Genomic DNA, 16,243 nt, shown 5'->3' with positions numbered 1-16,243 from the left:
CTGTCTGCTGAGCACTACCAGGGCTGTTTCTCTAGCGTTGCAGATAGGTCCGAACAAGCAGCATTTCCATCTGTCTTCCATCCCTAGTATTATTTTATCCTGTGGGCCTCATTTGGCTGATGAATTGACAGTGGGAAAGCTACATGCATTTCTGATATACATTTGTTAAGTGATGCCAAATGTTCTACATCTACTAGCAGTTCAAGAGAGCAGTGCAGTGTGTGAGTTGGATTTGACAAAAATAAGTCCATTTAGTTATTAATGACTTCAAATAGATTTTACAAGGCAATCAATGACAGCAAAATGATGATCAGTCAATGATACTGTGTGGAATTGGATTTTTTATGGGTGTGATGCTGTATTTCAGAATTAATGTGACATTATGCTACTTTGTTACTCAATTTTTTTGTTAAGTCAATTTTTTTTTTAAACGAAATCAGATGTTAAAAATTCTCTATCTTTAAGTATTATTTGACATAGTCCATAAGTGAAATTGATAAATGTTGTCTTGTTGCAAGGTCTGCTCACTTTACATTTCTCAGGAAGTAGATGTGCGAATTGAAAAGTTTACTTTTTAACTACAGTTTAATGCATTGAACAGCATAGTTGAAAACAAAGACAAGGAGCAGATTCTCAGACTCCATTTGGATTCCTGTTCCCTGGGCCATGTGTCACAGCAAATCTAACAAGGATGGCCTTCTGTGCCTTGCTTTTTAAAAGTCTATTTGTTGTTGTGGGGTCTAAGCAAAATGTGTTTTTCAGTAGTTAGGGGCTGATTGAGGAATTCTGTTTCCCTCTATACCCCCCACCCCCACCCACTTTGCTGTGGTCAGTAGGCTTGCTGAGCTCCCTGTTCTGGTCAATAGGTTTCCGTGGTTCTGATGCCTGGGGTTTCAAGGTGGTGGGGACGTAAGGAGGGTTTCTGTTGCTCTAGATGTTCATGTCAGCTCTTGCTGCATTAAGGGAAATATGCATCACAGCTCAGAGGAACCCTGTGTTTGAAAGCAGTTCTACTTGAGACTGCACAGAATGAGGTGGATGCAGAAGCTGTGTGCTGCGGTCCTTCCCCACCCTCCTGGACATCTTCTCCTCATCACTTTTCCTTATGGGGCAGAGTGGTGTCCTCTGGGAAACTCCAAGCCACCAAGTGTTTGCTACCCTGTTATTTTGCCACATTGACACTGTAGCACTTGGAACCTTTTAATGACGCTTCATTTAAAGAAGCGTATTAATTCTGCAAGATGCAATATTTTTAAAGTTGGCAAAAGTTAAAAATTGTGATGATTTTAAGTGTTTGAACACTAAGCAGTAATTATTGCTATTTGGAATTTCCTTTATAAAACAGTGTCTTCTAAAAAGTGTTTAGTACTTTTACAGTTTATCTGAATGAGTGTGATATTTAAAAAGCTAAGCGACAGCACTTTAAACAGATTCTGAGTATAGCTTTACAACCACAGTGAGGTAACCGTGTGCCAAGAGCCTGTGTCTGCACACAGCAGCTGTGGCAGCGCTCACGGTTATTTGTCGTTGTTACTTTGGCTGTAACAGTTACAATAGCTGGAGGCGAGTGTTTGCATTTAGGAATTCTTTGTTCTGATTGGCGCTTCCCACTCATTTACTATACAGAGCTACTTGATTTTTTGTGCCTTTTTTTTTTCTGATACCAAAAGAATTTAAATTGACAAATACAGCCTATAAAACAGTTTTCTTACAACTTTTTTTATTCATACAGAATTAATATTTCACTGAGAAGCTTGGAATCGAGATTTAAAATGTTGCATTTATCAGTGAATGATTTGTGGGGTTCAAGAAGAGAACACCCAATTCCTGTAGCTGTTCCCACACACTTTGTGACCATTGTCTTTGTCTTCAGGGTGTTGGTTCCCCTGTCACTCACGAGAACCTAAAGCTGTTCAGTAGTCTAGTTGCCTCACCACCCTCAAACCTCTCCAAACCTTAGTGTCAAGTAGGATGAAATGCTACCCTGAGTCTCAAAGAGATCCCACCTGCCGCCGTCTTCCAAATGTCCACCCTATCTTGTATCAAACTAACTTAACTTAAATGGAAATTATCTCTTTTTGCATCACTTCCAACCATATAATTACAAAAAGAAAGTGCTAGGACTGCGTGGGAATTGGACTTTTGGAGTTACTTCTCCATCCATGACATAACTTACTTCAAAGCAAATGTGCTATTTTTCTCAAATGTTAGCATTTATAAAATTATAAGCCCAGAAGACAATTGAATATTGTAGTGAGAATTAATTTTTAAGCAAATGTCTAAGTCTTTAAATCCCATCTAGATAGACTTTCATGTAAACAATTGTGTATAATGGTCTCCTCAGTCTAGGTTTACTTTCTGACACCTTTGTGTTTCCAGTAGAAATCTTCTCAGAGTTGACTTTGAGACTTGGGAAAGTTGCTTTGAGAATATCAGAAATGACTTGAATTTTGAAGGCTGGAGAGACTGATGGGAATGGCATGGCCCATGAGCACTCTGGAAAGGCTGAGCCCCGATCTCTCTTCCTCCATCCCCATCTTGGGCTGAGGACAGTAGTTCTCTTTCTGTTGCCTGTAAGATTGAGAGGAAATCTTTGGAATTAGCTCATTAACTTTGCATTAGAAAATATGTCAACGTTTCTTTTTATTTGGATGTCCTTTTTACTGGTTCTTTTTTTTTTCTTTTTTCTTGTTTCTTTTCAGTTGTGGAAGAAGGACTCTGGGAAAATGGCCTTTCCTATGAATGTAGGACGCTGCTCTTCAAAGCCATCCACAATCTGTTAGAAAGGTAAGAAGGGGGCGCTGCCCGCAGCCCACTGGGCGTCAGAGACAGGGGGTCATTTGCAGTGTGAGTTGTGTTTTTATATCTCCTTGTGTTTTACATTGATAGAAAAGCTTAGGGGCAGTATATAGAACTTCTGTGTCCCCCTCCCAAGTCTACACATGTTTCTTGTTCAGTTCTTAGTTTATTTCTGGAATCATTCACTAACTTACCATTGATGCTCTGTTGACTCTTTGAATATTAGGTGTCCATTTCTTAAGGTCAAGTCTGCCCTCTCATGGAAGCATAGGGCACGAAAGCGATGACGCCGTCTCCTCTAACCCTAACTGAGATGCTGCCAGGCTTTGCAGTTATGCTTCTTGCAATAAGTTCAAGCTCTAATCCATGAGAACCCAGGGTTTAGTTTTCATGCTCTTCAAATGTAGGAAAGTTCTCTCTTAATGTTCTTGCTGATACTGCCATTTTTGATGAGTGAGGCCTTAGCTTGGCTCCTCAGTTTGAGGCAGTTTCTGGTGATTGGATTAGGCTTATGCTTGTTAGTGTGAATGCACGGAAGTGAGGCTGTAGCTACCCGAATGTCCGCGCATCTGACACGTGTGATGCTAGTTAGGCTCTGCAGTCACTTGGTTGGAGTGATGTTCTCTGTCAGGCTTCTTCATTCTAAATTAGAATTTCGCCCACTGTAATCCTGGACAGCTCATTCCTGTTGTAAGTTGTGGTGGACACAGTGGGATTGTGGGATTCCCCCTCTTCTAAATCCACTCACTTGCTCTAGCACCCGCTGACAGTCCTTGCTGGAGTCCTTGCTCCATTATGATATACTGTTGATTTGAAATGTCACCACTTCTTCTCTTACTAGTTGGCAACCTGTTATGAGTAGAGATTTTCACCATAGTCAGTCTCTACCTCTTCTCTCCCCTCCTCCCCCATGCTTCTTGCTCCCCTGCCCCACAGACATTCTCAAATACATAAACGCATTTGGGTTCTTTGAGCTGGCCTGGTGGCCCACACCTGTAATTATGTGACTTCAGTAGTAGAAGCCAGAGGATCCGGAGCTCAAGGCCTGGGATCCTTAGGGGTTTTAGAGAGCTGTTCTTAAAACAGACATTCATATTCATGGAGTCATGTTTTATTCATGCATTCAATGCCATCATTTAGGTTGATGCCCACATTCTTGGAGAGCTGACTGAAAAGCGTTGACTTGAGTTGTTCTCTGACACTGTCATTGCTGGAGTGCCCTTCCCTTCTGGTGTAGGCTTCCTTCCAGGCTCTCAGTGCTGGTTTGAGGGGAGACCCAGATGACTACGAATGGCTTGACTAAGAGCCTCAGCGGGAATCAATGCTCCCTGCTCTGGAGTCTGTAGGTGATGCTCTGAGGTCACCAAAGCAGGGCTGTTACCTCATACTCTAGCTGCTGGCTGCGGGTGATGGCTGCAGGGCTCCAAAATGCCAGGCATCATCTGAGCCAGCGAAGAGCCTCTTCTGTCCATTTTGGCTTCCTTCAGATGGTGGGTCCTAACAATACTTTGCTCTGCAGTTTTCTGCAAAGATGCCACATGTCTGAAGAAACATTGACTTGAAGATCCGGATAATCATCAGTGAAGTATTTGACAATTTTTCCCTCCCCCACCAAATAAACAAGATCAAAAGTACACCCAAAATCCATTCAAGAAAGTAGGAAAAATTTACCTTTCACATAATCCTATAAAGGGCTCATCAGGAATGTGCCTTTGAATAGGGCTCCAAGGTATATAAAAAAAAGCACATTTTAATTTGTAACTTACTGTGTTTTTAGATCATGATCCGCTCCTTCCAGAAAGATATAACTTTTCTCAGTTCTGTGTTTTAGCATTTTTCTTTGTTGGGTAAAAATTAGAAGAACAGAAAAACTGAGTGGGAGGACATCATATAAATTCCTTATTCAAGGTTTATGAATGTAGAATTTATGATGGGAACTAAGGCCTGGGTCAAGTTCAACTGTTATTTTTAAGACCATCGATTGTGATATACAATAAAATTGGGTCTCAGTTTAGCCGAGAGTGTCAGCACTCAGCCGTAAATGAGCAGCCTGTATTGGGGGTGTGGAGGGGAGCTGGCACCTTCAGTTTATGTTAACACATGTAGTGTTTCCACATATTCTTGTCAATAAGTATTACTTTTCTATAAGTTTCATTATTTTGTTATATTAAAGTTGTCACAGGATAGCCTATCTGAACCTCCTCTGGGAGTCGGTTCTGAGACAGGGAGTTGGACAGGTTTTATCTGAGAAAACACGTAATGACCAGGCTTCTTCACTCAGGTAATCCAAGCTCTTTGGCATAATCTGTGGCCCCGATCCTGTAAAATTGTCTCTCACTGCCCTTCAGACTTGAAGTGGCTACTTGTGAGGCAGGAAAGCATTGTGATTCCTTCTTCACTGCCAGCAGAATCTGGATGGCGACCCCATACTTCACCTTTGAGTTTTTCTATTGCTTACATCACTGGCTTTAACTTTCAGTCTGAGGTGGAGTTTGGTGTCTCCTTCTGCTGTTTCTGTTGTGCTTTTCTGCCTGTGCTCAGGGAATGCCAGCCTGGCTTTCCAGTGTGAATTCTGAGTTTCTGGCATGAAAACTGACTGAGTGGCTGGCTAACCAGCTTTCTAAGTGACTTTTTGTTTAGTTTATCTAGTAACAAAGATTGCACGGTGATTTATTCTGGGTTTTCTTTGTAAGTACAAAGATGCTTAATTGAAATGAAATTCCATTTGCTACCTTGAGAAGGACTGAGAAGGAGCTGTGTGAGCTGATCTCTATGGAAGGCTGGCGGAATGATGTCACTGCCGTGACTCATCAAGGACAGTTTCACTACAGGACTTAAGTCATCCTGTCATTTTTCACATTCTGGACTACTATGACTGGTACTGAAGCACACTCTGTTGATACTCTGTAGGCAGTTTTAAATTATAAGCAGTGTGACTTCAGATACTCTTCAGTTTCTCTTGTCATTATTTAGTGTATTATGCACTTCTGGCTGGAGTCATTTGTCCATCTAGAAACCAACCAACCAACCAACCAACCAACCAGCATGCTACTCCTGCGAACATTCACATAAGGGTGTCACACCCAAGAGGACTTTTGTGGTTATAGTTTTCTAGTTTTTCCTCTTTCCAGACACCCATTTCTAGAAATCCTTTTCTTTTCTTTGTTTTTTTTTTTTTTTGAAAGATTTGTTTGTTTGTTTGTTTATTATGTATACAACACCCAGCCTGCATGTATGCCGGCACACCAGAAGAGAGCACCAGATCTCATTATAGATGGTTGTAAGCCACCATGTGGTTGCTGGGAATTGAACTCAGGACCTCTGAAAAAGCAGCCAGTGCTCTTAATCCCCGAGCCATCTCTTCAGCCCCCCAAATCCTTTTTTATTGCCTGCAGAGACAGGAGGTGTTTTGGGTCTCAGCTCCATTACCTAACCTACAGTGATGTGAGCTGTGACCCAGCACACCACCTTTATCATTCTGAGAGCAGCTCTGTGTCTGGCTGACTGCCCTAACAACTAGGAGGACAGTAATGATTGGCTGTTTTTAGAAAGACTGGAGACAACAATTGATAGTTCCCAAGTCACTCCCAGAATTCTGGTCTGTAACATTCTTCTTCTGTGGTCCCCCTTTCTTGAGGGTTTCTGTAATCTGAGCAGACTCTGAAGGAGGTTGCATCATCCTCAGAAAGCACTTAGTGCTAGAACGTGATTTGCACTGAAAAGAGTGGAAATCTATTCTTCTGTTACTTTCATGGCTTTATTTTAAAAGCTATCCTCTGGGGCCGTATCAGTCATCTTTTAAAAAATATTATAGTGGAGATTAAAATCCTTCTGTTTTAGATTTACTTATGTATTTTATTTGTATGAGTGTTCCACCTGTATGTATGTCTGTGCACCAATTGCGTGCCTGCTGCCTTCAGCATCCAGAAGAGGGCAGTGGATCCCCTTGAACCAGGGTTACAGCTGGTTCCTGTGAGCTGCTGTGAGTGCTAGGAACTGAGGCAGAACCTCTGGCAGTACGAGGGCTGTTAGCCTCCCAGCCCTCTCTTTAGCCTCTGGCAGTACGAGGGCTGTTAGCCTCCCAGCCATCTCTTTAGCCTCACTTCCCTGTGCTTCCACCCCCGCTCATAGTGCTTATAAAATTGAGCTGTCTTCCTCTCTCCTGCCTTCCACCCACCTCTCTCTCCTTTCGCCACATCCTTTCATTCTGGTGGATACTGGCCTATTTTAAATGTATTGCCTCTTTCACCAGTCAAGTTAGGCTCAAAGGATGCTACATTATCAGAAGTAAAAGCATCCTTCTCCTTCAGAGCAGAGGCTGCTTGTCTGCTTGGAGTACTGTTGGCCTTGCTGCCCCAGGCCCCTGGTACTGAGCAGACAGTCTTTACCTTTCCTTGCTAGCTGTCTGATAGAGAGCAGAGAGAGCTGGTAACTCAGGAGCTGGAAGCCTGTGCCGCATCTGCCCTGAAATAATGCATACATACCATGTCTGCTCATATATATCATCAGCGAAGACACTGGCCACAAAGCTTAAATGAATGACAAAGTAGAGCTACAAGGCAGAGATAATCCAAGTCACAGGACCCTGCTTGATGTCAGTGGGCTGTAAGTCTGTCTTCCCGTTAACTGCTGGTTGTAGCATGGGAACACAAAGGTTTGTGGAGAGAGGAGGGAGGAAGAGGAAGGCATTTGGAGCTCTCTTTGCTTGTTTAGCAAAGAGACTTCTTAGTCAGAACTTGAGAAATGGAGCATGCCAGAATTTACTGTTTTATAGCACGTCATTAAGCTTATTTTTCATGTCTTTTGAGAAAGTGGTGTGTGTCTTTTTTTTTTTTTTTTTTTGAGGCCAATTATCTTTTTGGCTAAATGCCCAGGATGATAAAATACCATTAATTTGGTTTTTATTTATCTAGAATTAGAATCCCTTTGAGCTTAGCCCCACCACCTCCTTTAGTGTTTCCTCTCCCACCATGTAAGGACATATGAGTGTAGATGGGTCTTCTCTCTCCAGCCTGCTTTGTGTTATGCAGAGCCTGCTTCCTCCTCCTTATGGAAAACAAATGTGTGTGGCCACCCTTCGGGGGCTTGTTCTGTGATAACTTGACTGTTCCTACTGTAGTTTGTATGAGTTTTCATGATGTGTCGAATTCTATTATCTATGCATATGAAATAAAAGTTTTCGAGGGGGGGTGTGAGGAACAAAACAGCAAACGTGTCATTCAAAAACTTAAGAGAGTGTTTTGTACTAGAGCAACTTACCTTTGTGACAATTTAGAAAACCCAAAACATTTGGCACACTGCCAGATTGGCATTAGATTCGTTACTCTGATTTTAATTTGTAACTGCCTGGAGGCTTTGGAATAAAATATCCTTGTTGATTTTCATGGGGCTTCTTGCTGTCCCCAGATGTCAGGTCACAACTGCTTTACACACAGTGGAAGTTAACTGGAGCTTTTTGAAGTTGTGTGCTTGGTCATTGGCAGCATGGCCTTTGGCATCTCGGGATTCTGGTGCTCTACCTGGAAATATACTAGTGCTGCTAGACTCATGGCTGCCAGGTTTCCCTGTGCTGTTTATAGTGGCTGCAGAAGTAGGGGCCCACACCACACCATGCCCACACTCTGGGCTCTGGTGTCTTACAGCGGCTTGGAGATGCAGCATAGCTCTGGCCATCACTGGAGCTCAGTGACAGGCGCAGTTGCAGTTGAAGAAATGGTTACATGATATGGAGACATCTGGGGCCCCTGAGAATCACATTGTAAGAGTCACTTCTCATTTTGTGAGAATGCCACACGGGAGATGAGGGCGCCACACTCTGTAATGGGAAGACTTAAGTCTGAAAACCTAGAAACCAGTAGTTGAATGGATGTATTAGTTGTAAATGCCTGGAAAGCAATCTGCATCTTTTAAGATGCATAAATCAAATTGTTTATTTTTTAAAAATTAGCATAGAAAAAGAGTGAGGATATTGATAACCTTTTTATTATTTATTAATTTATCTATTAACTTTATAGCTCGGTCATGGCCCCCTCACTGCTTTCTCCCTAGTCCACCCTTTTCTTCCTTCTCCCCTTTCTTGTTCCTTGGAAAAGGGGAGCCCTCCTACCCACCCACTCCAACATTCTTTTCAGCCTTTTGTTTGTCTGTCTGTCTGTCTGTCTGTTTGTTTGTAATTAAAGAAGGACATGAGACACTGAGTAGACCAAGAAGAGGGGTACAGGTCTTTGGAATCGCATTAGGTAGATAGAATGGACATTTTCAGTGAGGCTTGTCCTGTAAGAGAACCTAATGTCATAGTCATTTTAGGGAGGACATGATGTAGAGAGGCCTTGCACAGCTACAGCCTGCTGCAAGAGTCAGCACCCACCAGGGTACAGGAAAAGCTAGCCCACTGGGTGTGAGGGTGTGGGGTTGCCTGGGAAGTGTCCCTCATCTCCTCCACTGTACATATTGCAGTATACTTGACAGAAACTGGTTTCCTGCATTTGATGAAGGCTGAGAAGTGAAGGTAGCACTAAGGGGACCTGGCATGCAGCTGGGTAGAATGGAGTCTGAAGAGCTGTGAAGACAGGGTGAAAGCAAGGTGCCACTGGGTTGCAGCTGTAGAGTGGGAGCACTGTGCTTGGGCTTGAGTCTGTCGGAGGTGCTGGCCAGGTGACCTTGCAGCTGTCCTGTCTGGGAAGTAACTGCTGCCCAAGCACTGGTTGCCCTGCATCAGGTCTGCCCTGGCTTCGGGAATAGAAAGGAGACCGTGCACATTGTGGTTAATTACTCAGAGCCAAGTGGCACAACACAGGAACTTCAAATACTTGAACACACAGAACTTGCCTTCGTTTTTCAGCACCATTGCATTCCTCTTGAAATAGTGATCTTGAAGGCTGGAGAGATGGCTCAGAGATTAAGAGCACTGACTGTTCTTCCAGAGGTCCTGAGTTCAATTCCCAGCAACCACGTGGTGGATCACATCCATCTTTAAGGAGATCTGATGCCCTCTTCTGGTGTGCAGGTGTGCAGGCAGGCAGAGCACTGTACACATAATAAAAAGAAAAGGAAGAAATGGTGACCTTGAGGGCTCTGAGTGTTAAAGAGGTAGTCTTCTCAGCCGTTGCATCATACAGTTGCCTCTCAAAGTGACATCAACCTGCCTTACAGAAGGATGCCATCTTCATAGGAAACTGCGTTTAAAAATGCTGGTGATGTGTAGCATCACACATCTGGTGGTGAGTGGGCTGCTATTCTGAGACTGTTCTCGGTAGGTGGAATTGTCTGCAAGGTTGATGTAAAGTTAAATACAAACTTTGACCCTCCTCCTCCAAAAGAGCAAAGAGTGACAGAGTTTATACTGTATTTTTTATTATTTTTATTATTTTTATTATTATTATTATTATTATTATTGTTATTTTACATTTTAAAACTACTTTTTTCTAAATCATTTCCCTAATTATGGTCTTTGAATGTAGCTAATGTGCTTTGTAGTGGTGCTGCTTTTCCTGGACATGTCTTAGCAGCTGTGCAGTCCTGTTAGTGCTGGGTGCTATGATCTTGGGCTGCATTGGGGAATGACAGGCTATGCCAAGGTAGAGTCACTGAGTACCTTGCATTATGGACAGGCAAATTGTCTTTAATATGTATCACACTCATGTCAACTATTCATTGAGCACTAAGCAGTATAGAGCAGGACTCAGAATATGCAGCACCACAGGCATTAAATACCTGTTGAATAGTCACTGTCACAGTCAGTTCCTCTAAGAAGCTTTATACACATGAGTCATCACAACTGGGCCGTGAAACCCTGATCATAAATACAGGAGAAACCACAGCCTTCCTCAGAGACAGGAGCAGTATTGGGGTCTAAATAGGAGATGAGGGGCCATAGAACAGTGAAGGGATTCTTGGCTCAGTGGCTGTGGGGCTGTTTAATGTGGGCACTGGGGCTGGGCTCTGTGGCAGAGAGTGGACAGACATACCTGGAGCTGCCTGGCTGCTGCCCTCTGCTGTGCCAGTCACGTCCTTGCAGGTGTTAGAGGAGCTCTTGTTAAGCTTCCTCTTGGTCTCTTTTCAGACACATCTGCTCCATTGAAGTCTGCTGCTGAATCAGCTCAGCCCAGCGCTAGTCTAGCCAAAGAGCTGCCTTGTAGTGCAGTCCCATCCCTTGCATTTCCTCCCAAAGCTTAAAGTTCACTTTCTTTCTGTCAGAAGAGTTGTGTATGGATCTCCACCCCAAATCAAGCACAGCTTTATCCAGCGCAGTTCTCTACAAGGCAGAGTCTGCTGGTAGGTGTGACCCCATGCCTGTTGCCACTGCTCTTGTTCTGTGCAGCGTGGATTTCAGTAACAGCTTTCACCAAGTGAAGACATGTGTGTGTGTTAGTTCAGTTCTAAGATGGACTTAAGAGAAGAAGAAGGAGCCCGTAGTTCTAGCACTCAGGAAGCAGAAGCAGGTGGATCTCTGAGTTACAGTCTACAGAGTGAGTTCCAGGACAGCCAAGCCCTGTCAGAAAAACCAACAAATAAAATAAAATGAGGAGGAGGAGGTGCTAAGGGAGTGTTACGGAGCAGTCACTCAGGTCCTGGCCGTGTGCACAGATGTGTCTGGGCTAATAGCTCCCTCCACTCTGGTAACCTGTGTGTGACCTTGCTAGGAGACATTCATTCCCTCTCTGCCACTCATCCGCACTCACACTGGTGGTGACCGCAGTCGCGATACTAGTAGCTATTGGCTGTTACTGACTGCAGTCATGTGGCTGAGTCTGCTCAGGAGGGATAGGGTCTGGGGCGGGGAAGCACCAGACGGTGCTTTACCGATTTCCTTCTTGTGACTTTTTCCTTAGGTGGCAGCTTCATATTTTCCATTCAAAATTTCATGTGTTCATAGTCTCTATCACTTAGAAACATGTAGTCAGATTGAGTCACTTTGGAAATGCTTTTCTTTACTGTGAACAAGGGAGATCCTTCACTTTAAAACCAGATTCAGTGATATCTGATGTAACCTTGTTCCACATCGACTCTCCAAAGGGAGTGATACTGGGACCAGAAACTCTTGCCTGCCTTTTATTAACTCAGTTACCGTGTAAGGAAATGGGTGGGGGCTTAAATTGTTTCCATAGTCCTTGATGGTGTAGGAAGAGGGAGACAGAGCCCAGGTTCAGAGTTGCCTAATTGTTGAGGTAAGAATTGCCGTGTGGCTCTTGCAGGTCCTTACACACAGCATCCCACGCAGCCTTCTGACAGCTTTCCTTCAGAATGTGGACTGTCTCGTCAGCTGGAATTGAGAGGCCACTGTATTCGCTGAGATTAGAATGTCCACTTTGTTTTGCATTTGTATTTTTAAAAATCAAGGGTACTTCTTACAGTCTGGCCCCTCGTCCGTTGTGTAAATGGTGGTTATGACAGAGCTGTCATTTGCCTGCACATGATGAACTTGGTCCTTCACAACTGTGTTGTCATTTCAGTCTGCACTGTTGGTATTAGTATGCGGTGCACTCACTGTTAACATGTCCTGACAGAGTACCTGTGACTCAGACAGCAAGACACACAAACACAAATTGCATGGAGACAGAAGCCAGGATTTGAGTGAAGCAGACACGCTTTACTTGGAAGACTAATGTCAAGTCTTCATCCTCCTGTACGGTGGCCTTGAGCTCCCAGATGGAAAGTCTCAAGGCCCATGATGAGCTGTGCTAAAGTTTTGTCATTGGATCGATCACTTGTCACAAGCAAACCCCAAGCCCATCTCACAGGAGTTGCTGTGGCTTGAAACTGTCCTTAAGTTCTCTGCCGTTTGGTAATACAGGAATACGTTATGCATACTTTTTATTTGAAATTCCAGAGCTTTGGAAACACTATTTTTCTTGCTTGTTCTTCACACCCCTGCCATGGGCATTAAAATACATGCCCAAAGCTGTGAGTGTTTTTAGTATAAGAAAACACTTGGGCCTGGCAGTCTTTGTGTTTCCATTGGTGCCTCTCGTCTGTGTTGTTGACAGTGTTGGGCTAACTTATTACTGAGTCTGTGAAGGTAATTCCTGATGTGCTTATTGTAGGTGCCTAATGGATAAGAACTTCGTGAGAATCGGGAAGTGGTTTGTGCGGCCCTATGACAAGGATGAAAAGCCAGTCAACAAAAGGTCAGTCTTCAGGATGCTCTTGGAATTTGCCTCATCTTTTTTGACCATACCTGCTTGGTTTTGGACTTAGGTCAAAGGGGTGGCTGGTATATTTATCTCTTTGTGTTGCTCTTTGCAACTGTGCTGTCATGTACTGCATGCTGGTGGCTGTGTGTGAAGAGGAGATAGCCACGTGATCATCAGTGAGGTCCTGCCTGAGCTACTCTTTATTACATGGTCTGGAGTTGAGACACTGCAGCATGTTGTTGTTATTCTTTCTTAAACTGTTATTTGACATAACTTAAGAATAGTTAAAGTGAATTAAACAGTGAAAAGTTTATAGTGCTGCCCAGGCACTCCTTACCATAGACAAACACAGGCTGTCAAAAGCAGGATTATGGATTAAGTCCCCAATAATTCTGAGCTGTTATCCATAGCTAACATTTGCAGTGGGTGTGGATTGTTGCTAAACAGGCATGGGATTTTTAGATCAATGAGAACAGAACAAAATGACTCAATTTTAATATTCCTTACCTCTGAACATAGTCTGGTTATATAATAGGTTGATAAGACCATTTAATTTTCACAAAACAGGGTATACAGCACATCCTCCCCCCCCCCCCCGCCCCAATTATCCTTTTTCTTGCACAGGGTCTTTTGCCCTTCCCCATTGAGCTCCACACCTCGGATACACCACCTTGGTTCTGTTGTACTGTCTAGGTTCCATAGGGTAGGGACTTAGCTGCTGGCTGCAGGTTGGAGTCTATCTCAGAGTGAAGCTGGTATCCATGGTCACACTGGCAGGCCTTTGATCTTGACGTTAAAGGTCCCATTAAGTAGCTTCCTCAGCACATTGTAATTTAGTAAGTGGTTGTTGGAAGGTCCCGGATTGGGAGTCAGAAGGACACTGATGGCTGGCTGGAGTGTAGAGTTCCTTCAAAGTTATTAAGGGGGTGAGTAGCAGCATGGCAGGGACCATGTCATCAGACAGACAGCATGGTGGGGTCTGTGAAGAGATGAGTTGGAACCCATGTGGCAGACTCAAGAGACTCTTGAGAGAAGAGGCTCCAGGTAGATAGACCACATAAACCTGCAGCCAGGGCCCCCAGCGGGAGGGGTGGGAGCAGGAGTGTAGCAGCCAACTACTGTGATGTAAGCTCATGTCCCCATCCAGCCCCACCAGGGCATCTGTTAGCTAGAGAAGCAGGTAGATGTCCCAGAGCTTGTCTGTTTGTCCCCATGAGAGGGGAAGGAAAGACTGCTGCTGCTTGTTCTGTGGTGTGTGTGTGTGGTAAATATGCTTAAGTGTGTACTCATGCGCAAAACAAGGACCGTGTCTGCTCCTTCCTACCCAGACCAGGCTGGGATGTAAACGTGCTTCCGGAGACCATATCTGCAGGTAGGGCCAAGAGTGACATCAACGTTGCTGCTGGTCATCCTATTAGGAAGGAAAACTTTAGGGGACACAGTGGGGGTTAGGGGGCGGCAGTCACCACACAGCTGATGCCCACTGTGCTTTGATGACTGTTGCCTAGCAGTGAGTCCAGTCCCTTGGGGAAAGGTCTCCTGAAAGCTGGAAGCCCACATGCAGCATGGGTTTTAAGAAGGCCATTGACCATGCATAGTGCCTCCTTGCCTGTTGGTTAGTGCAGCGGGTCACGGTACAGTTTGGTTGCATTGAAAGAGGACTGACTGTGTGTCTCTCACCTTTTAGATCTAGCCTAATACAGTGGCTTTTGCTGAAGTATGTGAGTGCTTAGAAAAATTCAAAGGTATATTTGCCTTTTAGGCCATTTTCACTCACCACTTCTCAAAGCCTCTATATATGAGGGCTTCTTGCAGGTTCAACATTGACATGTCTAAGGAAATGGTTTCTTATATTTTAGACATTATTCTATCATTTATACATGTATTTAATGTACACTTTTTACAAAATGATAGCGCAGAGTCTATCTGTCAAAAGATAAGGAACATTTTTTTAAATTTTAAGTTGAAAATTAGGTATATATCAATTAATTTTCTAGCATTGCTAAAAAGTAAGAATCAAGGTTTATTTATAATTTTTAGTTATAGGTTACCATGTGTTTCTGCAACCCAGATTATTAATTCTAAATGGAATAATTTCATTATGACACATTCAAAGTAAATCAATTTCTAGACTTATCTAACACTCTTACTTAGAAAGAATTAAGCTACATTTAATTTTTATTTGTAGAATTATAGTAAAAATTTACAATGATTGAACACTGGCATACAAGAAATGCTTAGTGCATCCGGGCATGGTGACACATGCCTTTAATCGCAGCACTTGGGAGGCAAAGGTAGGCAGATCTCTGTGAGTTCGAGGCCAGCCTGGTGTACAAAGCAAGGTTAGGATAGCCAAGGCTACACAGAGAAACCCAATTTTGAAAAACAAAACAAACAGACAAAAAGCTTAGTGCAAAAGAACTGAGGTTTTAAAAATTGGTGTGTGTGTGTGTGTATGTATACACACATATGCAAAACCATTTTAATTCCTCCTAACCCCATTTATCCATTGTGAGCACACTTCCCTTTCCGTCCTTAAGCATTGTTCGAAAGTATTGTTTAGTGCTGGTTAGGACGTAAACCTACCCACCAGCTCCACTGGCAGCCTAGGCATGTTTGGCATTGGCATTGTAGGACATGGTGGGTGAGTGAGTGTTGTTCAGTGCTGTGGGATGATTAGCTGCACCTCTGCCTTCTCCTGACATGGCACAAGTGTCCACCTCTTTCACCAGTCACACAGCCTCAGATGTCTCTGGCACTCTCAGTTTCCTGGGAGGCAGATGCCCTGACTGTGAAGGGACAGTTGGCCCATGCACACAGGCTGAGCGCTGTTTTTGCTTCCTTCTTTCCAGGATTTCCCTTCTTCTCTCATCAGATTGGCTCTTTTTGATCTCCACTGTCTTTTCAAGCTACTTGAAAAGAGCAGCAAACCTCCAGGGGTTTCTGCTGTTGGCGGCCTGATGTCTGTTGTTCAGCCTGCCCTCACCCTGCGTGCTGCTTAAGGTGTGGGATGGGTCAGGACACAGATGGGGCACGTGGCTCTCACCCGCTCCTCCAGAAGCTTCCTTTTGTGCTGGGCAGATGATATCTTTCCAGATCTTCAATGGTGGAGGGACAGGGTGTTCTGCAAGTCTCCCTTTGTCCTTGCTGAGAGTAGACACAGCACCCTGCAGTTGTTCTCTTGTGGCTTACACTCCACTCAGAGGCTGGCCTCAGGCGGAGCCACCCTGGGAGGAGGAACAGCTTATCTGGTTAAAGAAGTGACATTTATTTTCTAAGTAATTGGGACATTTGAGTGATGGTGTGGTTTT

The 16,243-nt window shown here is 43.8% G+C and overlaps 1 protein-coding gene across 5 annotated transcripts in view; it reads left to right on the top strand.

Moving 5' to 3' along the window:
* Med13l (mediator complex subunit 13L) overlaps positions 1-16,243 on the top strand; it is a 213,432-nt gene that overhangs the window by 112,472 nt on the left and 84,717 nt on the right. For 3 of the 5 annotated variants that reach the window (XM_051161616.1, XM_051161617.1, XM_051161615.1), the window contains exons 3-4: positions 2,703-2,787; positions 12,843-12,926. In XM_051161616.1, coding sequence (XP_051017573.1) covers positions 2,703-2,787; positions 12,843-12,926 — 169 coding nt within the window. Of the gene's footprint in view, positions 1-2,700; positions 2,788-11,119; positions 11,268-12,842; positions 12,927-16,243 lie in introns of those variants that run through there. The other 2 variants (XM_051161618.1, XM_051161619.1) reach the window with 2 other exon arrangements.

The sequence above is a fragment of the Acomys russatus genome, chromosome 19 (assembly GCF_903995435.1).
Source record: "Acomys russatus chromosome 19, mAcoRus1.1, whole genome shotgun sequence".
Taxonomy (NCBI): domain Eukaryota; kingdom Metazoa; phylum Chordata; class Mammalia; order Rodentia; family Muridae; genus Acomys; species Acomys russatus.
This window is presented reverse-complemented; position numbering and strand designations above follow the sequence as displayed.